The 25,735-nt window shown below is 38.8% G+C and overlaps 1 protein-coding gene across 1 annotated transcript; it reads right to left on the bottom strand.

Moving 5' to 3' along the window:
• Positions 1-1,828: 1,828 nt before the first annotated feature.
• On the bottom strand, positions 1,829-25,340 carry SLC39A8 (solute carrier family 39 member 8). Its single transcript, XM_021531447.2, has 8 exons — positions 25,089-25,340; positions 18,674-18,842; positions 14,538-14,707; positions 14,028-14,150; positions 12,851-13,018; positions 6,273-6,480; positions 5,601-5,785; positions 1,829-2,934 (listed from the first exon to the last, which is right to left on the bottom strand). Exons 1-8 carry the CDS (start codon positions 25,263-25,265, stop codon positions 2,788-2,790), a joined length of 1,347 nt encoding a protein of 448 aa, XP_021387122.2. The 5' UTR covers positions 25,266-25,340; the 3' UTR covers positions 1,829-2,787.
• Positions 25,341-25,735: the final 395 nt, after the last annotated feature.

Here is a 25,735-nt window from a genome sequence, read left to right as displayed (position 1 = left end):
GTCAAGATAAGGGAGAATGTTTAACTTTTTTTGTCCTCAGAGTCAGGAACTATTATTTCTCTAAAGGAAATCAAATTTGGATCCTATTAATCCTTTACAGTGCTTTCACCCAGAGCTGCAGTTAATAGCTGTATTATGGAGAATTCATTAATAAATTCAAGCTACATCTTCCTTGCATTCTTCCTGTGACATTCTGCATCTCCTATGTGTACCTCAAACCTTACTGTAGCTCTTAACTTTTAAATGGAACAAGATGCAGAAACTGTGGAGGGTATTTAAATTAGAACAAATCATTATGATCATAGTATCAACCACAACATATGTAATTACATTATCTTCTTTAAAAGCACTGTAATAAGGAAAAGAAAGAGACAATCTATTGGGTACAAATGAAATGTTGCATGGATTAAATACCCAAAATAGAATGTAACCTTGCCTTTGACAGGTGCATTACATGTACTGCCAGTATATTTATGGCTTCCTCTCTAGTCTTCATTCCAGCAACCTTTGTCACCTTGACACACCTGTACATTTTGAACTGAACTGCAAGATAAGGAGATGAGTTTCTTCTCAGATTGTAAAGAGATAACTTGTGCATCAAGCGCAAGAGCTGTTAAGGCACCTACAGCATTCCTGGAAAGGATGGGGTATTATAGTAAAATAAAAGTCAAGAACTACAATAGGCATTTGGTGTGTATGCATATATGAAACTATTTGCTGGCACCTACCAATCCACAGAGTAACAGCCTGAAGAAGGAAATCCAAGTCAGTGCCCTGCTCTGCAAATCTTGGAAATCACTGGGACTCCTAGAATTGGAACAGATGTATTTTATATGTAATGGACAAAGATAATAGCAAAGATATACAGACAAACAGACTCATACAGAAATCAAAAAGCTTTCTTATGTGCTGAATATCCCACTAGCAGAAAAGGCAATTTGGTTTGTGACTCAAGCACTATGCTCAAAATCAGGCTTTGTTCCAAGTCTGCTCTGTGATATAAAAGTAGGTTATTCCAACGATTAGTTTGTCTCAGTTTTCCCTCCTTAGGGAATTAATAAAAATCAACTCTCCTTTGCAAATACTTGAATTTAAAGGTGAAAAGTACCATTCAGGCATGTTATTAAAATAATCTGATTAAACAGGAATGGTCACATTATTTTAGGAAGTCTATTAACATTCATAGTTACTATAACCCATTATTGTCATACACAATGTATTTACAAACAGCTTATATCCAAGAAATCAACAAAGAAAGAATTAAAGGAAAGACATGGTGAACTCTTCTTCACAGGAACTTAGAGGGCACAAATTGACTAATAAATGTTTGTCCATACAGCAAGTATCATTGGCTACTATATTTACATTTTAACACTTACAACATATTTTAAAGTATTATTTACAACTCCTGTGCAGTTTGCCTTAGAGCTTTTATTAAACAGACACTTAGAGAAGTTATTTTTTTCCTAAGGTAATTAGAGATGACATTCAAATAAAGTGCCAAAATAAATACTTTGCCTAGCAGAAAAAATATTTTAATAAAAAATTAAAAATAAAATAGTTGTACCTTCCTACAGCCAGGAAATACATCAAAAATAGTATCTCCTTTGAAGCTGTAAAACTTGCTTAAAAATCAATGAAAAAAGTAACTTACTGGAGAATAACAACAATTCCTTCAAAGAAAAGTGGTGACTGCAATGGACTGTATTTTTTAAATTAATTTCCTAGTGTTCATCTTACAACAGATTAGTAATAAGTAGATGAATTGTTTTTTTTCAGAAGAACTCATATATATAAGCATGATTTTAGAAAGTTCACACGCAACAGATTGTGGTAAGAATTTGTAAATTTTATTATCATTTCATTCCACCCAACTGCACACAAAAAAATCATTCAAATTATGAAGAAAACATACTGGAATGTTAATTTTTAGCACTTTTTTCCCCTACATTCTCCTTTGTAAGACTAAAGAAGTGATTTTTAAAGGGGTTATATGGGAAACTTAAGTATAAAACTTTATTATTTTAATAGAATATACAATACTTGAACATATTTAAAGTACTCAATGTTTCTAAAATATTATGGAGTTGATAAACAGTCATAAATTTAACACAGGTTCCCTCTAATTAAAAAAAGTGGTTCTCAAAATAAATCAACAATTCCCTAGTGCACTTATAAAGAGAAAAGATCAAAAGCAGGAACTGATATGTTTCCTTCCAGTGTTAATTAGTAATTAAAAATCTTATCTTCATTAGCACCTACTCTGAAATTGTTTGATTTTTTTTTTCTTTTTTTGTTTTTGGTGGGGAATGAAGATGTTATGCAGACAAATCCTGCAACAAAAGTCATAAAAATAAACCAGTTATGAAACTGCTTGCCTTCATCACAGTTAAAAAAGGACATGAAACTGTATTATTTTCTTTTAAATACACATCTTCCTTATAGACTTCAGCTTTCAGTTGGTTTGGGAGTTGCATGTAGCTGCATGTATTGCATAATTCTACTGGCCAAGTAACACCCTTCCTCTGTAACAGTTCAGATAGGTCTGATAATTTTAAGTAGAAATAAAAATATTAGCATAATTTTTTTGGCATCATACAGAAGCTGACAGCTCCTACTATTTAGTTCAACTGCAAGTCCTAAAGAACTTCCTGTACTTGGGGCAAGAGGGACAGGATGGGCCTTGCCACCATTTCAAAACCAAGTAGATTAAATGAATGTCCCTGTATGGATTTCAAGTGTCTTCCATTTGCAATTATCTTGATGTCTCCAATCCTGATTCCATTCTCACAGCTCAATATTTCCTGCATACAAGGTAATCAGCAGGATAGCAGTAAAGCCCGTTAGCAAACCAGCATTCTGAATAAGGAAGAACGTCAGATCCATCTTTCTTCCGGTCACCTTCTCCCGCAGCATATCATTCATCTCTGGGAACTGAAAAAAGGGATATTTTTAGGTAAGCATTGCCATCTCGTGGTAGCATACTTAATTTAAGGCCTTAAGAACTGAACCATATTGCTACTCTGGACTGAATATTAGAACTAACAGAGGGTGAAGGCAGTCACAGGAAAATATCACCCTAATTACCCTGAAAAACCACTCCACCAAGGAGTGGTAAGATGAAACAGCATTTTGTTCCTCTCTACGGTGGCTTCATCTGGCTGTGTCTTATGTAAATTTTCCCTTTTTGATTCTAGCAGCCTCCTAGGTTCCAAATGTTGGTCCATGTGTTGCTAGGAACAGCTGCCCTTGTACTGCTAAATGTTTTGTTTCTTCCTTCACTGCTATAGAGAGAAATCCTTGTTTGGGAAACAGAAGATTAGGATTCTTCTGCTTCATCTAAAGGAAAATGAAGTGAAGATGTAAACATGGACAACCCCTCAGAAATCAGAAACCTTTCACATGTGGAAGGTCTGGCAGGCTCATTAGGTCAAGCAAGGAAGAAGAGGAAGACGGGTGTGAAACTGGTGGTAACAGATGCAATATGACACTACAGTGCCATGAAGGGATTCTTCATTCCATAATATACATCTTAAAGGTTAATACAAGAGCACAGAGTGACTGATTCACGGCTAACTGCAAGAACAAAGATACTGCCTCAGGAGCCAGTGGAGGTGATGGCAAAACAGCACAGGTATGAAGTTCCCTGCATGGGATATTCAGGGTATGTGTTTGCTGCAGGTTAAATCAACTACAGTGGTTTTTGAGAAATAAGCTTTAAAGTATTCTCCTGTTCTGCTGAGAATAGTATAACCAGAATACAATGAAGATTGTTTATTTCAGCTCTAGTTAGGAAGCCTTCAGGCTGAGTAACTCAGAAACTGTATCTGATCTCACAACACAAAAACAGCAATTGAAGGTAATGCAATTCCTGAAGAACAGGCTAAGGTTAGCAGGAACAGCCCAAAGCTTCCCAGAAATGGCTCCAGAGCTCCGTCACACTCTTGCACAACAGGGCAAAACTAGATTGACTTCATGCCATACAGCATGGCTCATTTGTGCACACACCTCAGCATACATTCCCACCTGCCCACAGCCACCCCACTCAGTGATCCTATTGGCAGAGATTGTACTATGCCAATATTGGCAGAAAAAAGAACAGAAAAAAGAAAAGGAGGAAGGCATGGCATTCCAGTTAATCCTACCTGCTTCTGGACAAGCAAACCAGAAGTGTGGAAAAACCGTAAGAAAGTAGAAAGCCAGATCTCTGTACAGAGCACTTCAATACCCTATTTCAGACTTTTCAGGGGGAAGAAAAATTCAGATAGGTAATTGATACAATCCAAAAACCTATAAAGAGAGGAGGGTATAGGGAGAGAGAGAGACAGAGAGGAACAGAGAGAACAGAACAACAGATACAAGGAAAAGAATGTTACCTACTTTGATGGATTTAATAACAAACTTGAATCACTACAAATTTATGCCATGAATTTTACAAATCAGAGTTCAGTGCATTACTATTCATTATATGAGTAATGCTAAACAAAAAGCATTAGCAATTAAGGCACTGCAAGCTTATAAAATAAACTACTTATATTTTTTTTATAACTCTAACAACATATTAAATCCTATATTATTACCTAAATTATAACCATATTTAATGAAACAGTCACTATAAATGTAAGACAGTTCCTAAAAGCCCATGGAACCAAATTGGGGTCTCAAATTTTTTTCAGATTCAGGCCTCACTCTTCCAGTTCTGCACTCAAATGGATTCTCATGTGGCAGATGTAAACACCTTTGCACCTATTGCATCTGTTCTTACAACACTGAATTAAACATAATGAAACTTAAAACTATTGAAAGATCTCTTTTGTTTTGAGACAAAACATCATTGTAATAGGAAATTATGGAATATTGCTAAATGCCTATGAGTCCAGATTTTTTTTTCCGGTGTCTAAATGCAACCTGGATTTTAGCACAATTTCTTTTCCTTATATCCTCTAACACACTGAAAAATAAATGGTAGACAGATTATTGTGAATAGAACTCAGTAAAAATTTTCATCAGAACCAAGAAAATGAGGCTGGCACTCTTTGACTTGAACCAGGATAGAATTTAAATCAAGTTTTTCATTATCTCTGTGGTTACACAACACCTTTTATTCAATACAAAACTTAATATTTAACTTCATTCTGTTTACCTTTCTTTTTTTGCTTTTCTTTCACATGGTTTAAATAGACAAACAAGCCTTTTAAAATAATAAGATGAAATATTGTGACACTTTAAAATGCTGAAACAAAGTGTTAATATACTTTTTACTCTTTGATTAAACCAGGCCAAATTCATGAAAGGCTCGTCTCTGTCTAAAACCCCCTTTCAATAATAATAGAGGCGAAAGGCTTTAGTGTTTCATGAATAAACATAACTTGCTATGAATAGGTGAGACTTTATAAAGTCTTACCTATTGCTAACAATAACTATTTGTGCACCTCCACTAAGGGTTTAAGTTACAAAATTCTATTATTATTAATGTTATTGTTATTGGTCACTGGCATGAGAAGGAGAAAATACTAGGTTCTACTGGAGAGACTTAGTGGAGTATATGTTGGGTTTTTTTTGCAGAGAAATAAATATCTGAAAATGAAATTATATCTCACCATATCTGCCAGAGAGATGTACAGGAACATTCCACCGGCTATAGCAAAGATGATGTTAGGAGCAAAGTTGTTGCCTACTAATATTCCAAAGGCCAACCCAACGTAACAAGAACATGCAGATAGGAAATTGAAAAACAGAGCCTGACGAGTACTCATTCCTGCATTAAGCAAGATGACAAAATCCCCTAAAAGAATCAAACAAAGAGAAAATCATCTTCAGAAAATGATATTTTGGTTATTTTCTGATATCAAAGGAAGTTGAAGAAAAGACATTATTTGTATGCACATTATAACCCTGTGCTGTTTTTCTTTATTCAAAATTAAGGAAACTGAAATATTCTAAACAAATAGTGATGCAAGATTGAGCTAAGAGCATAGGGACACATATTTATGATGATTTTTGGGTTTAAAATTAATTAATACAACACTGTACGCACCATATAGAAACAGGATAATTAGTACCTGTCCAATATATGCTCCTAGCTTCCGCCCACCTGCACTTGGGAACTTCCTGTGCCAGATGTGTGTTTTGGTGCTTGGTAACTTTTTGATGAATATTTTTTCTATTAATTTGTCTAAACTTTCTTTCAACCTCTGCCAACTTTACACCAACACAAAAACCTACAACAGTGATTTTTACAGCAAACAACATGTGTAATAAAAGTTCCTTACCCAGTTCATGAGGAAACTCTTCACACAAGATGGCTATGGAGGTACTGAGCCCTTGAAGCAGAGACAAAGTGAAAGAAGCCCCAATAGCCAAGCCATCTATGAAATTATGTACTGCATCACTCAGTGTCACCATCCAAGCAATGGTCCCAATCTTTGCCAGTGGACGCCCCTTAAGACACTTGCATAAGCTGCTTTGGGTGGCTTCTTCCTGAAAAAAAAAAAAAGATAGAATGAAACATTTACACAAAGCACTGAAAAAAGAAGTCAATGAATCATGCTTCTGTCTTTAAATAAATGGCAAGTATAAACTCAAGCACTGCTGCATATAGAGACCAAATTGCTTTGTCCAAAAAGAAAACGGCACAGCAAAAGCACCAAATGTTTTCTGTTTCAACAAGGTGACATGCACGACCCAGTCACTCTTCTGACTGACAAGTGTCACCTGGATGCCCTTCAGCGGAGACAGGAAGCAATTCAGGACACAGTGGTCTGACTGTCTCTCTGGAGTCGCTGTCAGATGAAGACAGTCCCAAGCCTCCTTTGCCACCTCTATATAAGCATGTACAGTCAGAAGGATCTGATCTCAGTGACTGGTAGCATCTGTATTTAAAACTGGCACTGCGTCACTGTCTTAGTACTGCTATTGCAGTAACAGAATTCTATCTACATTATATATATGATGTGTCTACACTGTAGAATGTGTCTCTAGTATAGACATGTTCAGATATTCCATAAGGTTTATTTCTAATTTTGGGCAATGATAGTCAAGTCCAGCTGTTCAAATTAGTTTCTACAAAGTGAATGTTTAATAAAAACAGTGGTGGCTAATTTTGACTGCACAATTAAAGGCTCAGAGCATGAAATCAACAGGCTAATATAAAACTGCAGTGCATATACCCTCCAGGGATCTCACTAATTCTCCCCAGAAGTGGAAGTAATTTATACACGTGGTGCCATGAAATAATGAAAAACCTGAACACACACAGAAGGAACTGCCATTTTAACTGCAAGTACAAACTAAGCTCCCCTAAAAGTTCCTGGTGACCCATTTGATGAATTTCTATACACACATACTGCGTTTACAGAATATTTGCAAGCATTATAGATTTCCCCCATTAAGAAAAACCAAATTACTTATATAGCATTAACTGGTGCTTACTTACTGGAATATAAAAGCAGTAATATATGTGTGCCTACAGACATACACAGCACAGAATCACTGATTAGTTAAGGCTGCAAGAGACCAGAGGGGTTCATCTGGTCCAACACCCCTCTTCAAGACCATGGCACAGGATTGCATCCAGATGATTCTTGAGTATCTCCACTGAGGGAGACTCCACAATCTCTCTGGGCAATCTGTTCCAGTGCTCAGTCACCTGCACAGTAAAAAAGTTCTTTCTCATGCTCAGGTGGAACTTTCTGTGCCTTAGTCTCTGCCTATTGCCTCTTGTCCTGTTGCTGAGCATCACTGAGCAGAGCCTGGCTCCATCCCCTTGACACCCTCCCTTCAGATGCTTATAAACACTGAGGTTCCTTCTGTGTTGTCTCTTCTCGAGGCTGAACAGACCCAGCTCCCTCAGCCTTTCCTTCTGAGAGATGCTCAGGTCCCCTCATCGCCCTTGTGGCCTCTGCTGGACCCACCCCAGGAGCTCCATGTCCCTCTTGTGCTGAGCAGCCCAGAACTGGACACAGCACTCCAGATGTGCCTCCCCAGGGCTGAGCAGAGGGGCAGGATCACATCCCTCAACCTGCTGGCACTGCTCTTCCCAGTGCACCCCAGGATGCCAATGGCCTTCTTGGCCACAAGGACACTGCTGGCTCATGGACAGTTTGATCTCCACCAGGGGAACAAACTCAGGTCTTTCCCTAAAGAGCTGCTTTCCAACAGATCAGCCCCCAGCCCCTGCTGGTGCCTGGGGTTATTACTTCCCAGGTGCAGGACCCTGCATTTCCCTTTCCTGAATTTCAGGAGGTTCTGCTCTGCCCATGTCTCCCACCTGTCAAGGCCCTTCTGAAGGGCTGCACAGAACTGTGGGGTACTAGCCACTCCTCACAGATTTGTGTTGTCAGTGAACTGTTCAGGAGGCAGGTTTACCAAGTCCTTGATGAATAGGTTAAACAATAAAGGGCCCAGTACTGGACCCTGGGGGACACCACCAGTGACAGGCCTCCAATTACACCCTGACTCACTGAGATCTGCCCATCAGCCTACTGCAATTTTTATTGCAATAAACCTCACTGTCCATTCATCCGTTTCACACTTCCTGAGTTTGCCTGTGAGGATGTTGTGAGAGACACTGGTTAAAGCATTGTTTAAGTTAAGGCAGGCAATATCCACTACTCTCCCCTCAACCACACCCATCTCCACTTCTTGAAGAACATCTTGAGGAACATCTCCTTCTCCTTAGGAGAAGGCCAAAGAATATTCCAAGAAATCTTTAGTTATTAAAAACATTGAAAATTGGTTTAGTTTTGCCATATGCAAATGCTACCAGGCAAGCTGATTTTTTTAAATTCAAGGAAATAAAATGATCAATAAATCCTTGCAAAATTGTTAAGGACAGAGCTATAAGGTCTGTTGCATGATTTGCTCACAGGAGTCTTATCTAACTACATTCTTATATTTAGGAGCTGCCCTGGGACAGGACAAAAGTTCAGGTCAAGAATTTCTGAGTCAGGTGTCTATTGCACTGCCTGGAACTCATAGATAATAAAGCCTTGGCTGAGTAGTGCCAAAACCACCACAAAGCAGCCCCTATTCAGTCCACAGGAAGTTCTGAAATTACACTTTTAGGATGTAAAAATGAGCAATGGTATCAAAAAGTCAGGAGGTTCCCTGCTGATTCAAAAACGTAGGTTTAGATTTGTACTACACACTTGCCTTTAGTTTTTGAAGGTTTTCCTCTCAACATTTCCTCCAACACAAGCAGTGCCAATCTTTTTTTGAGATTATTAATTTGTACCTGTACTATTTCTGCTTGAGATAGGATCACTTACAAGTAATAGTAATTATTAATCTCTCTTAATCCATGAAGATAAACAGAAAGTCACTTTAAGAAAGAAGTATTACAAAGGAAGCCACACAAAATACATAAGTATAAGAAAACCCAAATACAATTAGCAAAGCTCTTCCACCAATTCATCCAGCTTCCTGAGGTAAAGATCTGTTCTCTATTTTTTTCTGTTCCCTGGTGATCATCCTTCAAGTGACTACAAACTGGAGGAAGCATTGTTTTGTAGATCACCCTGATTTCTGCCTAAAGCACATCATCTTTCTTGCACATGTTTCTAGGTTCACTGAAGAAACAGAGTTTGATCTAATGGACAAATTTTCATTTTAAATAATTCACCCATTTTTTCCACAAAAAAAGAACATTTTAAGCAATTAAAATTAATTTAGGGTACCAGTATTGATGTACTTCTAGAAATTACTTTATTGATCCAAACTTCCAAAATGCAGAAACAACTGCAGTTTATAAACTAGGAATCAGTTTCTGAGACACCTTTGTTTTATATCTATATCTAGAAATATATAGCTATCCGACATTTACATTTACTGTGTTGCTTTGAAGTATCATAATTCTTACATGTAATCCATTTTAAATAATGTCTTGGCAACATCTCTAAATTATATAAAGTACAATGAAATTTCTTTTCTGGATTTACATTCTGAACTTTACTACATCATGTATCCAGTAGAAGTAGATAAATGAGTAATACATATTCTTCATGTTTAAGATAAAGCAGATTACTGACAAAATACCATACAAACACGTAAGATTCCAAAGCAAAGAATTAGCAATGTCTGTCTCCTCTGCACTATTTCCATTTTGTCATGGTAGGTAGTTTAGCATACATCAAAAGAGATGTCATCCAAGGAGCTCTGTAATACCCAGCTGGGCTATCAGGTTTAATTTTTATTAAGTATTAGTGCAGCTCTACATCATTTGTATCTCCACAGTTTATGGTAAACCAAAGACATCCTTGGTATTTATGCACTTCTAAACACAGGAGGCTTTTTAAAAAGTAAGGGCCCCTCCTTCATTTCCAAACTTAAGAAATTATACAGAGACTCTCTTATTTTATCCTACGATATCTCAGATTACTATTGCCATTTCCAACACATGTCTAATTCCCTCAGACATGAACCAGACATGTCCTCTGGAAGAGCCCACAAGACCAAGAAGGAATCCTGACACTGCCACCAGGCAATAAATAAAGGCACTGTAAAGTTTTGTTACACAGCTCTAACAATGTGCACTCAAGAACACAGATGTTTCAGCAATTTGTCTCTGAAATAACTTCCCTTCAATGTTTCTGTTGTCAAGCCATATTACAATGCATAGTAGATACAAACTCTGGGTAGAGCACAAAGGTTTTCAAGACTGCACTTACTGCTGCAAGTGAAAACAGAAAGTAGGTGACTAATTAAACATTTACTCTGATAGTCAATTTCTTCTGGCATTAAAGGAGAGAATATAGCTGGATCCTCATGGCTGGAAATAGTTACCATATCTTGGCACAGTCAGGCTTCAAACTTCCTCTTTAAAGCTTTCATTTTGATTTCTGACTACTCTGTATTTGCCCTCTTTAACAAGATGTCGTTTATGAGGACACATTAAAATTCTCTTGAGTACACATTAGCTAATGCCAAATGGTTTGGTCTTAAATAGTATATTCTTGTGAAGTTTAATGCGTCCCTACCCTCCTGTCATTACCCTAACTGCCCCAAAGCACCTCGGCCACATTGGCCCTCCCCTGACCCGGCCCTTTGAATCTCACTGGAGGAGAAAAAGTGCAATGATGGCTTTTCTGTTGCTATACATTATCATAGAACCATTAGGTTGGACCTCTAAGGTCATTGAGTCCAACCATAAACCTAATTAACCAAGTCCACCACTAATCCATATCTCTAAGCAACATCTCTATGCACCTGTTAAATGCCTCCAGAGATGGTGACTCCACCACTTCCCCAGGAAATCTGTTACAGGGCTTGACAACCCTTTCCATGAAGAACTTTTTCCTAATATCCAAACTAAACCTCCTCTGTCACAATTTTAGGCTGTTTCCTCTTGTCCTGTCACTTAATATTGGAAAGAACACACCGACCTCCATCTGGTACAACCTCCTTTCAGACAGCTGTAGAGAGTGATAAGGTCCCCCTCAAGCCCCTTTGCTCCAGGCTAAACAATCCCAGCTCCCTCAGCTGCTCCTCATAGGGATCATGCTCCAACTCTTTCACCAGCTTTGTTGCCCTATGTTAGACAAACTCCAGCACCTTAAGGTCATTCTTGTAGTGAGGGACCCAAAACTGAACACAGGATTCGAGGTGTAGCCTCAGCAGTGCTGCAGGGGAATGACCACTTTTCAAGTCCTGCTGGCCACTGTTTCTGTCTCTGCAGAGAGTGGAGGCTTCTTTTACTTGTTTTATAAATCTACAAAATAAAACTCACAGACACTCATAATACTATTTCCCTCCTGGTGTCTATGTAATTTTAATAATTAAGTTTGTTTCTTCTAGTTTTTAAGATGTTCAGTATCCACCACACTTCATGACATTTCTAGGGTAAGGACAAGTACAATTCTGGCATTTTAATCTGTGTGCATCAAATGCCTTGTGCGCCTGTAGTGTCAATGCAGAACTCCCAGATTTTCTCCTGGTTTTTAGGGACTGCCTTTGACTTGCTCTCCTGCTTGCTCCTCTCTGCTCCCCACAACTCACTTAATTAGCTAATAAAAATGGATGTCAAACCAAAAATTTCTACTATGAAAAATGTCTGCCTTAAGACATCTGAAATTTTTCCTATGTGCTTTTAATTTTTTTTAATAAGGCACAGTAATGCTCCACCATGCACAGTACTGCTCCTCTCTACACATGGAAAAAGACTAAAGAAGCACAAAACTTTCTCTTCCTTACTTCCATTTTCTTCTCAAACAGAAGGAAGTTGTATTTGCAGTATGAAAACAAACACAGAGAAATACAGAGAACAAATCTGAAAGACAATAATACTTAAACCAGGAGGAGTGGCTTCTGTCTCAACATACCACCTCTGTGATTCCCACAGTATCCAAATATACTGTGTTATCACAAGCAGTGCTCACAATATACTGCCTGAAATTTACTGTACTAGTTTTTCTCTTTAATCATTGATTCGGTAGAATCAGGTTCTCAAACTTAATGGATTATGCATCCAGGAACAAAATATGGATCATTCTGTATGATCAATTTTATTACAACAGCAAAACACACCATTTCTCTTTAAGCAAAACAGTAACAACAAAACCAAAATTAACCAAATTAAATATAAATTCAAATCTGATCAGATACATCTCTCTGTCCAACCCATTCCAACACTGATATAACATAGCCCTTTCTGTTGGCTACAAACTGAGTGCATAATTCAGCTTTTTCAAGCTTGCCCCAAAACCCTGTATTTTTTTCATAGATTCAACCAAATTATAAGCTCTAAGTCTACAAAAACTTGACAAAAGTAATAAAAATACATATTAACAATCCTCTCAGATATGCTTATATAATTGGCAGGGAAAAAATAAGTAAATAGACATAATTTTCATACCTGTGCTGAGACCACACTGATGCTGTCAAAACCAAGATTTCCATTGCTCTCTATGACAGCAGAATTTGCATAACATATGCCCCCATTGCTGGATGATGGTGGTTTGGGAGAGTTAGTCTTATCCTGAGAATGAATCTCTTCTCTATTTTCAAAGTAATCGTGGCCAGTCTAGGTGACAAATAAACAAGTAGGTAGCTAATTAAAATAAAAGCAAAATAGCAATGTAAGAAAATAAAGACAAAAAGGAAAAGGTGGGTGGGAGATCATATTCATGCTGCCTTGTTTTCAACACCAAGTGATTGCTGAAATGAGCAGGAGTGACCATTTAATTTTTTTAATTAACTCTAAATGTATGTAAGCTCCTAACTTACCTCTTACTTTAAGCTAATCAGAAAACATAGGAGACTTTTCATTTTTATACCTTTATGTAGAACCTCCTAAGCCAACCCGACCAAAAGTGATCAACATTTGCTGGTTATTCACGGTTGCTTGCCAAACAGAGCTCATTAGCCCTTGTCTACTTACATAATTAAAGAAAAAAAAATTTATTTTTTCTATTTCTAACTATTGCAAACGATAGACAGTTGATCATCATAATTTTCAGTATCAGCAATTCTCAAGTGAGCACACAGACAAGTACGCTGACACAGGGGTAGAAAGCAGAGCCCTGGGCAAAAGGAGGCAACTGCACTGCTCAATGAGCAGGTCTGCGTACCAGAGCTTGAGGAAACAGAGTTGAAGTTACTGAAAGACAGAGTCAGGCCCTATCCGTGCAGCTGCACTTTGCAGATGAGCAAGAAGGTGCATTTGTCACACTCATTTCTCCTGCCCAAAGAGGAGCTCCATGGGCTCCACCTCTTACATATTTCCACTTTTTTCTGATGTGTTTAGCTACCACAGCAACAACTTGGCTGTGGAGAGAAACTGGAGTATGCATATATACTCTTTGGTATCAAAGACAGCAGATCACACTTACATCTAGATTCCATTCCCAAAGCTGCTTATCTCTCCCTCAAAAAAATGAAGATTTCTTCCCCTATTCACATGGGTTTTAAACAGATGTATCAGAACACACAGGAAGGCTGAATTCCACATTTTATTCATCTAGCGAGTATCTCACAAAATATGACAGGTACTTTAAGGCAAGGCTCATTCAGTTAGTGATGGGTTTCATTACCTTGTTATAGAGCTTTAGTATCACTTTAAGAATCCTTTCCACAAAGAAGAGAATATAGAATCCACCAAACACAGCAACAGCTTTCTCAACATAGTTATCTACTTTCGGGTCAAACCCAAATGCCTAACAGTGAAGAAAAAAACAATGCAAATTAGTCTGTAATCTTAGTACATTTCCAGAAAAACAAACGTCACACTGCACAGATACCCCTCTATTACAAAACCTGTCGCTATACCAACCATCGTTTTCCATGAGCAGAAATTGAAAAAGATTCTGATCTCATTACATTTTTTACACTTGGACAAAATGTTAACAGCGTAGCCTATTAAAGTTCACTACAACTTTATCTAGTGTATTTCTCTTTTTGTTTAGAGACAGAATAGCCCTTGGTCCTTCCCAACAAGAAGGAACAATATGACATAGATCTTGAACAAGACATAGATCATGAACAACATGACATAGATCTTTAGAAAATAGTATGCAAACCAAATAATGATTCCCCTTGCTTACCTCTGGAATGAGCTGGAAAATTGCATTAGAAAAGAGAGTACCAATGGCCAAGCCCACAAAGTAAGTTAGAACCTTGGGGAAATATGACTTCTTTAAGAGAGGAGTTAAAATCAATCCCAGAAGTGATGCCAAGTTAATGATAGACACAGCCAGGAACCCAAATCCCCAAACTGTGGATAAACAAAGAGAAATACAAAATATTTTAGTATAACACCCACTTCAATCCGCCTGTGATTTCTCTAATTGCTAAACTGGCATGGAACTGGTAAAAGAGTCGTTCCTTGGTTGAAATTAAAACTCACAAATACAAAATTCTTAAAATGCATAGGCAGTTAAAATGCATACCTGCAGAAAGGAAATATCTGAAAACACTTTCTGGGACAACCATATTAAAAATGGAAACCATGCTAGTGGAATATACAGGCTGGCCTATCTGCTGCTAATATAAATAAGGTCTCTCTACAGTCAATGAGGAGTAAAAATTAAGGTTTAGGCCAAGAGCAGCCATAGCATAGAGAAAAGACAAAATTTCTTACTAGTCCCAGTGTCAGATCCAATTGACATTTACTTCTAAAAAACTCCATGACAAAAAGTCTTGGCTGTACCAGATATAAAAATCCTTCCTTATAAATCACCCTGAGGTGATATCTCAGCTTCTAACCCTCCTCCCTCCTCCTGTCATTTAAACAAATTCTGCTAGCTGAAAATGCTGCCCGTAAGTGTTCACCAACAGGTGAGATGATAGCTCATAGTTGAGACAATTATAATAGAGAAATGAAAGTGCATAAAAGAAGAGGTTCTAGGTTCAAAAACAAGGACATGTGATGTAGGTACACAATGACATAAACCTTTCATAAGAATCAGTAAATGCAGTGGGGTTCAGCATAATTTTGTTTCCTTCACCATAAGCATAATCTCAGATATTTAGTGTTCAGGCACCAGGACTCACACAAATCTGTACCATAATTATTCTAGAGCCTGAATTATAGATTGGAGGGATGTGGTTGCTGTTGCTTATAAGCACTTACAAAGCTGTGCTATGGATAACTTTTTTTTCCCCAGTGACACCTCAAATTCCTATTAGTACAGAGAAAAACTTTAAAAGTTGTACTAAAGAGGTCTACAAGTGTGCCCCAAATGATGCCACAGAACTATGAAGCAATCCAAACAGACAGTTTGTCTTTAAAAATTAACCAAAAAAAAAATAATCAATGCCAACACAATGTTGCCTAGATGAGAACAGGTTCATGTAATCCAGCAAATTGCATCATTATGAGCTTGTATGCATGTAAGGAAGTCACCACAAATTCCTCTCTCCATAGCAGAAACTAACAGATCAGATTATGGTCTGATACTATTTCCTGGAACACAACTGACAAACACACTAAGCTAAATTCCTCACCTGCAACTGGGATGGCTCTACTCCGTACAGTGTCACAATATTTTTAGAAAATGAATTTCATATTATGTCAAGAACAGAAAGCACTAGAAGCATTCAAAGCATTTGCAGATGTACCAATGCCAATTACAACATTCATTTGCCAATTTTGAGACAGCTACACAGAGAGAGGGGAAAAACACACAACTAGATATGGGTAGATTCACTAAGCTACATAGATTAATTTATTAAATGAAATTAGAATTAAAATTGTAACTATATTTTTGAAATCAAATTTATAATAAATGAGTTTCCAGTGTCATCGTGAGTCAGAAAACACTGTCTACATTTGGGATTACTACAGAAGTACAAGTCTTTTAGTTTAGTGCATGGACATCTACCCATATTCTGTGAAAAAATGTACATTTTAAATTGAGTTGAAAAAATTCCAAGACAACCAATGTTGCCAAAGTTCCTGCACTAAGGACTCTATTTCACAATATCATGTGCCATAAAATGGTTTTATTCAGTAGGACTCCACCCACACTAGTCTTTTCATGAGTTCACACATCTCAGAAAGATGGGCAGTCTGACTTTACGTACCAGAGCAGGGCACTCAGATACAGTGCTAATTCGTCCCCTGAGACGGATGGCTCAGTCAATTTTTGCAAGCTACTATTACTCTTTCTGTCTCTAAACTGTAACCCCAATAAAGAGACAGCCAAGAAATCCAAAGGCACAAGAAATCCAAAACTGCAGGAGTGCAAGTAAGATGCCCTCCTTAGAACACTGCTGCCCAGCAGTGTTCCTTGTTAAGAATAGGCAGGCTCAGGCTCTTCCTTAACCTTGTCCTAGGATGAAGAGGAAGTGCATGAATACCTTTCTGAAGAAGTCAAGCAGAGAACACAGTAAGTGTTTTTCTTGGACATGAGTAATGCCACTGGGCAGTTTCAGCTGTTTGATATATCTCTATACACCTCCCTATTATCTTTCAGAGAAGCAAGCAAGGGGAGAATTTGAGTATGCCCTAAGATCAGATAGGTTAGCTCGGAGTTTTAAAAATCTCAGGACAAAAGACATTAACATACGTTGCCTTCCAACTTCTGCTCTGCTTTGGCATCACTTATTTTTTAAACTGAGTAGCTGTTCCTAAAGCTCATTAGACTGGTTTCTTCTGCGCATCTTGTCCATTAATCCATTTTGGAAGACAGCCTATTGTTAAGACAGTGAGGGCTCCTGGGGAAAAAATTCACATAGGCACAGCTGGAAACAGGCATGGAGGATTTTGCTCCATGGGCAGTAATTGAAATCATCTGGGCTCAATGCTACTGACACATTCACTTTGTGATGGGGGTGGGGGTGTATAAATCAACAGCTGTATTGGGCACTGGGCCTTTCTAGGAATCTTTGTTCAAACACTGTGTGTCGCAGTAGTTTAAAATGCCCTAATCATGGGCCTTGCAGATTTCTTGTGCTGCAGACAAGGAGGGGCAGGGAGAAGGCTGCCTTGTTTATCTGGCTATTGGACATTGCTTCTGAGCTGGCCAGATAAAAGAAAAACAAGGGGCATGGCCTAAGTAACTTAAGAGATTAACTGTAGGTCAAGGATTCCATGTTCAAAAAAAAAAAAAAAGATAATAGATCCTACTCTCCAATGCAGATCTTGCAGATCTTATGGTCTTCTTGGTAATATGTGTCTCCGTATCATACAAGCTATCTAGAGCAGTCATGCTAAATTGGTGCCATGGTTTCAGCGATTACTCAATTAGAATTCTAATCTTTCACTGATACAGCAAAGCACAGCTATGTTTTAGGAATGATCTCTAATTCTTATTAAAGATTATCACCTATATGAATCAGAACGTTATTAATACAGTATTTCAAAATTTACAAAAAGCACTTCTGTATCTCTTCTTATGAGCACTGACATTAGGCAGTAGTAATCCAACATCTTAACTTTTAACATTAATTCATCTGATTCCCTTGGAACAGTAAATTCATTTGGAATACTGACTCAAATTAATTATATTTGATCCTTTTTAGTGCAACAAGTGATTTCTTTAATCAGATAAATATTCCCTGTCCAGTGCTTTTCACTGCATTGTATAGTTCTGTGCACAAAAAAATATAGAAACAAGAGTGAGAAAAAGAGGAAGAAAGAAGATTAAGGCTACTTAACCATCTTCCTCCTGGAGGGGTCATCACAGAAAATGACATGAAAGCAGGAGTCAGAATTTGGAAAGAATATGAGTATTTTTCCTCAGTAAACCAGTCACTGGCTTACCTGACAGTCCACTTGCAAATAACTCCACTCAAATGTAGCCCAAGTAATTTTAACTCTATTTCCATACATGCAGATTCCACCAAGTTTTATTTCCCATTGCAAACTACTTGCACAGACTTCCCTTCTGTACACTCATCTTTTCTTCTATTAACCAGCTATGAGTCCTTATGTTTCAAGGCACAAACCATCATCCAAGCAAAACAAGTCAGAAAGGCTCTTCCTTAGTTGGGAAAAATATTCCATAACTTTCTAATCAGTTCTTTCACATTTCTTACAGCATTTTAAATAGATCACTGTCAAGCAATACCAATTTTGTTTGGATAGTCTGCTGACCTAAAACAGCAGTTTATGTTCCCACTTTGGAACCGTATCTTCCCAAACAAGACAATCCTGTTATCTATAGATAAATGCTTACTATTCCTCCAAGAAAACCCTACTCCAGCCACAGCATTAATGCAACTAATAGTAACTAACCTTGCAAAGAATGTGGTTTAGATGTGTCCACAAAGCTTTCCTGATGATCACACGGGTGAAAAATTAGCTGTTGCAAAACTGCAGGACATATTGTAGAAAAGCTGGAATTTGATATGCGACTGTTGTTCGGTATCCCATGCAAAGAAAAGATTTCTTCACTAGTCAAGCACTGAAACCAAAAGGGATTTTGACAACTTAAAACATCAATGTAAACAAAAAATAAGACATGCAGTGAGAAACCCAAGAATTACAATAGGGAAATACTGTAATGCATTTTCAGGAAAGTCTACACAATGTACACTGTGCATGAAAATACTGTGATTGCTTGATGTGAAACAGAAATGATTCAAAATACTTTAAGTTAGATAAATCACAAATCAATAAGCCACTTTTTAAAGAGACATTTGGAGATATTTTGCCCTGAGAACTTGGGACAGTTAAATCTCACAATATATTTGGAAAAACAGCTTCAAATTACTTAAAACCTAATGCAATTAAAAAATAATTAACTTTAAGAGCAGACTAGATACAGTTAAAATGCCAGAAAAGGACTGGTAATCCAGTGACAGCTTATTCATGCAAGTGACCACTTGTACTTTACAATAACACTTCTTATTTATCTCCCTAAATTAACTCCTAAAAAATGGTCTAAAGCCAAACATTTTTCATTCAAACCCAAACATTTTTCATTCGTCTTATAGCAGTAACTCTTAAGGGCAAACAAACATTGTCTTGTACAACCATAAGATAAACTCCTGCTTGGGATCTTCCCTTTGTCTTTAGCACAGGACATAAGAGTGTTGGATGGGTCAACAATAAATGTAGTCAGCAGTGCTAAAGCAGAACAGGGGCAAGGCAAGGCTGGTTCCTCCATTTGTCATTTTCAACCAAAAAGATAAAGTACAAACCACAAAGTATCATAAAAGATACATTTACAGAAAAAATTTGAATGTTTTTATGTGAAATGTTCTAAACTGCTGAAAGCTTTCATCTAACACTTTCTGTTCATTTACATTCTTTATTTTGTATATAAGGGAAAGTGTCCTATATCAGGGAAAATGTTATTTTTCTGGGTGTACACAATAGTTTTGTGCAGTTATTGTTGCACAACAAACACATATTACGGTTCAGTCTCAAGACCAAAAAAACCCAAATGTTTTCTTCTATTTGAAACATCAATTTCAGCATAACTCTCCCTGTAGCAAATCTCAGTATGACTGCAAGCAGAGAGCACTGGAAGCCTTAGCAAAATAAACACAAATGGTCACTCCCTGCTCTTCTCAGTTTTGCCAGCCTTCAGATTACACAGCACATCTCCAATAATTCAACATTATTATTTATATGGCAATTAACTCCTAGAGATAAGCCAGAGTGATTGCAAATCATTTATTTCATCAGAGCTGCTTCCGCTCCTCTTAATAAGTATTTTTCTTACTGTCCAGAAGGTGAAAGGCGTGCACTCATCACCAGAATGTGACTCTCTTTGATTTGCTTGGAGGAAGAGAATATGCAGGCTAATTCAAGTGACTTTAGCTAAATTACATTCAGGATGTTTCTGTCCTTCCTCTTTAACAAGCCAGTCTAGCAGAGTACTCAGGCACATGCTTGAACTTAAACCTAAAAGCAAATTTTGTTAAGGCCATGAGACCCTAAAGGCTCATATATACAGAAGCAAAGTGCATGTAATTTCATCTTTCAACATCAATGCTAAGGCCAAAGAAGTATCATGCATAAAAGAATAGAGCTTATAACAGAAGATGGATTTTTGCTTTAAAACATGTTGCTCCATTTAACCTACATGAAAGGAGTGAATAAAGAAATCATCACTGAAGATACAGTCTTTAACAGGCCAATACACAAACCACTGGAGCTTTCTAAACTGGCTGTAAGTCTAATCATTTTACTGTTAACTCTGCATTTTGAAATAATACAAAATACATGGCTAATATGCCCACAGCAAAACAAAGGGAGGAAAGTTGTGGTCTACAGCAATAGTTCCCGTATGGTGCTTATTACCAGCTCATGGAGCCCTTTCTGGACATCTGTAGTTAGAAAAATGAGCCAGTAAGAGTTGAGAATTTACACCATAACTATCTATGAAAGAAATCTTCCTTAACTATTTCATTTCTAAAATACAGAATAGAGTATTAGCATTTTAAAATACCAATACATTAGTATTAACTTCATTCACAAAAATACAAGTGATGTCGTAGGTAGGAAAACAGATAATGGAGAGAAACCAAATGAGACACAGCATAAATTAATACACCTGACAATCTTAACTTTGCCTACACACAAACATGGAAGTCATAAATGCCATCATAGAAGAGCTCTTTCATGTGAAATTGAGAAACAGCATTGTATTTAATTACTATTATTATTTTGATCAGGGACAAACCCAGAGGATAATGATTCTTATAAATGATTCATTGTTATAAGTCACCTCATACTCTCAGTAAACTCCTACATACATCCAAGAGCTAAAAAGCAAGCTTGCATGAGTTCACCAGCACAATTAAAAGATTAATTAAAAGATTTAATCTTTTCGAAGCCTTGGAATGGAGCAAGGCATGTTTTGCACACTGCAAAACTCTGCATTTATCTTTTCAGGATAAATAAATACATTAACACAACCATGCTGCTGTAAAAACATAAGATATTTACTTTGTAAGATTGAAGGTCCATCTCATCAGAGAGAAAATTTAGCCTCATGAAACAGGGGACTGAAAATTATGTCCTGACTCACTAAGCCTGCTGTCATGTCTGTCCCCTCTATTTAACAAGGGTTTTTTTTTGGTTTTTTTTTTTTGGTTTTGTTTTGTTTTTTTTTTTTTGGTTTTTTAACTTAGTCTGAGCACGGATAAGGCAAAATAGAGACATACAGCTGTGCCTTCCTCAGCTTACTTGCAAGAAATGAAAGTATCTAATGCTGATGTGGAAACACCTTGGTGTCACTTAGGACAGGTGAAAACTGGATGATGCAGATGATCATTCCTTCAGTAAGCAGCACTCCACGAGGAAGAGTCAGATGAAGCTGCCCAAATGAATGCACTTGTGTGCTTCAGGGATTTCACACACCCCACAACATGGGCAAGGCAGATGTCTGTGCTGGGAGCTGAGAGATACCCACAAATACTGAAATTTATTGGAAATATTGTAGAAATAAGACACTTAGAGGGTACAACTACTATGCGTATTTAGCATCTCACTGGCCAGGCAACATCAGATCATGGTGTTGGATCAAGACCCTAACTCTGTCACTCTTGTCTCCATTCTTTCAAAAGGACAAGTTGTAACTAGTGAAAAACTACCCAAAAGTCCTCAAATCAAAGAATATACTAGCCTGGTCCTAAATTTTTAAACTTCCTAGATTTTGACTTATTCTGAGATGAAAGGTAATTATATCTGATAACAAATATTAATTTTAAAATTAATTTTGTAAAAATGTTTTCATTAAAAAATAAAATGCATTACTTCAAAACACAGTACTCAGGTATACCACCTAGACTGGCATAAATATACAAAGCCAAAGAAGGAAATAGAAGCATGATTTTAGCCCCTACCAATTACATCGAAGCATAAAAAAAAGGTGACATTAACAAGCTTTCTTTCCAATGCCCATTTACCTTCCAGGCATTTTTGGACCAAAAATTTTGAGCATGTCATTTAGTCCTTTGGTACACATGTGTACGGCTGCCATACTACAACTAATTCAGTGACAGAAGATCAAGTACGGTTTCATGGTTTTTACATCTTGCTAATAATGTAAAATACAGAGCAAGTAACAAGCCATCATGTCTATTAGACTGCAATTCTTAATTTTACCCCTATTAGTATAAATTGTGCAGCAATTCCACAGTAAAATGTAAAAAAACCAGCACTGCTCAGTATTTGTGCTTGCTCAATTACTACTTATTTCTCTGAAAAGGAGTCTTAGGTTACATATTAAGAAAAAATGATAACAGAAAAATTGAAGAGCAAAGAAAATACTAAGACAAAAATAATTATAGAAGTACATGATGAAAGCAAAAAGAGACCAAAAGCAGAAGAAATTTGTGGCACTTAAATCCAAAATTCCAAAAGGGTGCTCATAAAAATCCAGGGGTTTTTCTCTACATTAAAAAATAGCATCTTTACAGACATCATAGGACACAAGTTACCACAAACACCTACACAAGTATACACTCAAACACTATCACCAACAAATTAAATCATTTTTTACTCTTCCTTTGCTTTTCAAGTCAACCTGGTATCAAAAGAAAACAGAAATCAATCCATCTTCTTTTGGCTTACACCCAGATTTTCAATCTTTAAGAAAATGGATGAGCTTCTTGTGGATCTTCTTGTGACATTATTAGGCTTACCAAAATTGTTGTGAATGAGACATTAAAACTGAACACTAATACTGGGATAACATTACAGAGACTCTTCCTTCCTGACAGGTGGTGTATGACTTGCCCCTTACAGACCAGCTCTCCGCTAAAAATTCCCTCAGGCTTGAGATGAGAGCCTCTCTGAAGAGCAGGGGGATGTTATCTTGATTCAAAGAAAAGCCTGGGAGTCATTCCACTAGGTCGGGACAGAGAAGTTAAGAACTGAAAGTCTGAGATAAACCTTCTGCCCTCCTACAGTCAGGCACTTACGCAGCCTGAATATATTCAGATGCCTTGAGGAAGACCTGGATCACTCTCAAGAAGCATTCACTTTCCCCTGTCAAGAATCAGTAGAGCTTCTGATGCCTTCCAAAACCCACACTTTTATTAGGCCACTTCATGTGTGGCACTCTGTCATAACCAGCAGATGCTGAATTATCAACTTGTAAGCACAAAACCTCCCGGCATTTAAAAACAATCACACAGGATTTAAGTGGTGTGAGTGTGCATTTGCATGTGCCACCTGCCCAAAGTCATAAACATACTGACATCTATGAGGGATCAAAATGCACTTGCTTTAATGGTTCAAGCTGATGGAACAGCCATAAGGCAAATTTTAAGAAAGAATGCAAGTAACTCAGTAAAAAAGTAGTTTTCATTTAAAAAATAATTTCAGTGTGATAATCTAGATATTATTCAACATGAATATAATTAAAACAGGCCTGTAAAAAAATTTGCTTCAGTTAAACTTCAAGTTACTTACGAGGAACATGCATTCATAGTAATAAGAAAGAGCATTATTTTTTTTCCCCCTTCTGTAGCCTGTGTACGAGAGCTACGTGCTTTTGCAGACGGAAAACCTGAAGGACTGAAGAATCCACTCATTTCTATGCCCTTTTAAAGAAAGGTGCTTTTCACAGCCATAATCAACACTGTAAACTTGTAGTTAGCATGTGTGGCTGAGAATGTTTATGTTTATAGCATGCTGAGTTGGAACAGTGACCAGTTTGTGAGACTTGAAAGCAGCAACTCCTGAAAACACTGCTATGCTTATACTGAATACTACATTGATTTCAGGGCAATTAAGTCCCAATTAAACCTTTCTAAAACAAAGAGAGCTTATCAAGGTTTGTCTCCTTCACAGAAAAAGCAGAAGAGCTACTACTCCATGTTAAAAAGACAATTCTCAAGGTCCCTAGAGCCATCCCTCTTCTGTTTCTTAGGGAGTGGGATCAAACCAGAGAAAACAGTCATTCAGCTTTCATTTTTGTGACTAACTTTGTGCTTCTGATTTCTGAGCATATGGAAATCACCACCAATCTCAAAATTTCCCTTCAAGGAAACAAATTGAGTCCAGGACGGTTCAGGTAAGTGAAATTACACAGATTTTAAAAGTAGCAGAGCGATCTGAGGTTCTTATGGCAACATTAAACAGAGTACAAACGTTTTAAAGAGAAGTAATATTCCGGTGATGTCCAGTCAGTTAATTAAAATCAGTTTAAAAAGCTTTTGTAGATTAATCGATGGGAATACACTTTGCACTCAACCTAAATAAAAGACGTGAAAAGTTCTGAAAAAGTTTCTTTACACAACCAGATTTGTATAATCGAGTTTTTGCTGTCTCATGAGAACTACATTTCAACTAGTCCTGAAGATTTGCTTATTCAGCTCTCGGAGGGAAACACCAGCTGCTTCTCATACACTCCTTGCTGTTGCACAGATGCTATTTAACCGGGCAAAGAGAGAGTTTAAGAGCCGAGCAACGAGGCCGGAGAGCCAATCCCGGGGCAGCCCGCGCCGCAGCAGCTCCCTGAGGCGCGGCGCTTCTCCCGCTCTGGCGGGGCAGCGGCACCTCTGCCCGCAACCCCAGCCCGGAGCGCCAGCCGACATTCGCTCCCTCCCTCCCGCCCTCCTACCGGCTTCACCGTGAGGGAACACGAGGGCGACGAGACTTAAGACACTAGGGAGCTGCCCAGCCGGCCCGGCGCCCTCGCTGCGGGACGTCGGCAGCCCGGCCGTGGCCGCGGTGGCGGTGCCGATACCTGGTTGTGGTGCAGGTGGGCGAGCGGCAGCGCCGAGCCCAGGGCGGGCGCGGCGCCCAGGCGCTGCAGCAGCGCGGAGAGCTGCCCCGCCGACAGGCTGTGGTTGGCCCCGAAGACGCGCAGCACATCGTCGGCGAAGCTCGACGCGTTGGCCGCGCCCGGGAGCTGCCTCTCCATCCCGGCGGGACGCGGCGAGTGCGGCGGATGGCGCGGCCCCTGCCCACGGGCTCCGCGGGGCGGGAGCGGGGCCCGCCCGCTCGGCCCCTCCCCGGGGGGCGTAGTGGGGCCGCGGGGCGGGCGGCGGCTCCGCGGAGCTCCCGGCGGGGCGCGGAGCCGCCGCTCGGTGCCCGCCGCGCCGTCGGGCCGGGCCGCTTGCCGAGCGCCGGCCGAGCCCCGCCGTCCGGGCCGCGGGCTCCCCGCCACCCTGTGTCACCACAGAAGGCGGCGCGGGGCTGTCCGAGACCGCCCCACGCGCGGGCAACTGCGGAGGATGCAAAGCTCCCGGTTGCCACCAGCGCCGGGCCAGGGCCCGGGGGTCACACAGCCATCAGGACCATTGCTCCCCATGCCGGTCCCAGGCATGGCCCCGGCTTGCCCGGCTGCCCCACACCCAGCTGCCCTGGCCCGCGGGGTGGCGGAAGGGATAA

Source organism: Lonchura striata, chromosome 4 (assembly GCF_050655825.1).
Source record: "Lonchura striata isolate lonStrDom1 chromosome 4, ASM5065582v1, whole genome shotgun sequence".
NCBI lineage: Eukaryota > Metazoa > Chordata > Aves > Passeriformes > Estrildidae > Lonchura > Lonchura striata.
This window is presented reverse-complemented; position numbering and strand designations above follow the sequence as displayed.

Coding starts and splice junctions, on each gene's coding strand:
- SLC39A8 (XM_021531447.2), bottom strand. CDS start 25,265: ATGGAGAGGCAGCTCCCGGGCGCGGCCAACGCGTCGAGCTTCGCCGAC. Junction 6,481..12,850: donor TCAGTGTGGTCTCAGCACAG/GTATGAAAATTA, acceptor TTTTTTTTTCAG/GAAGAAGCCACCCAAAGCAG. Junction 5,786..6,272: donor AGAGTTTCCTCATGAACTGG/GTAAGGAACTTT, acceptor TGATTCTTTTAG/GGGATTTTGTCATCTTGCTT.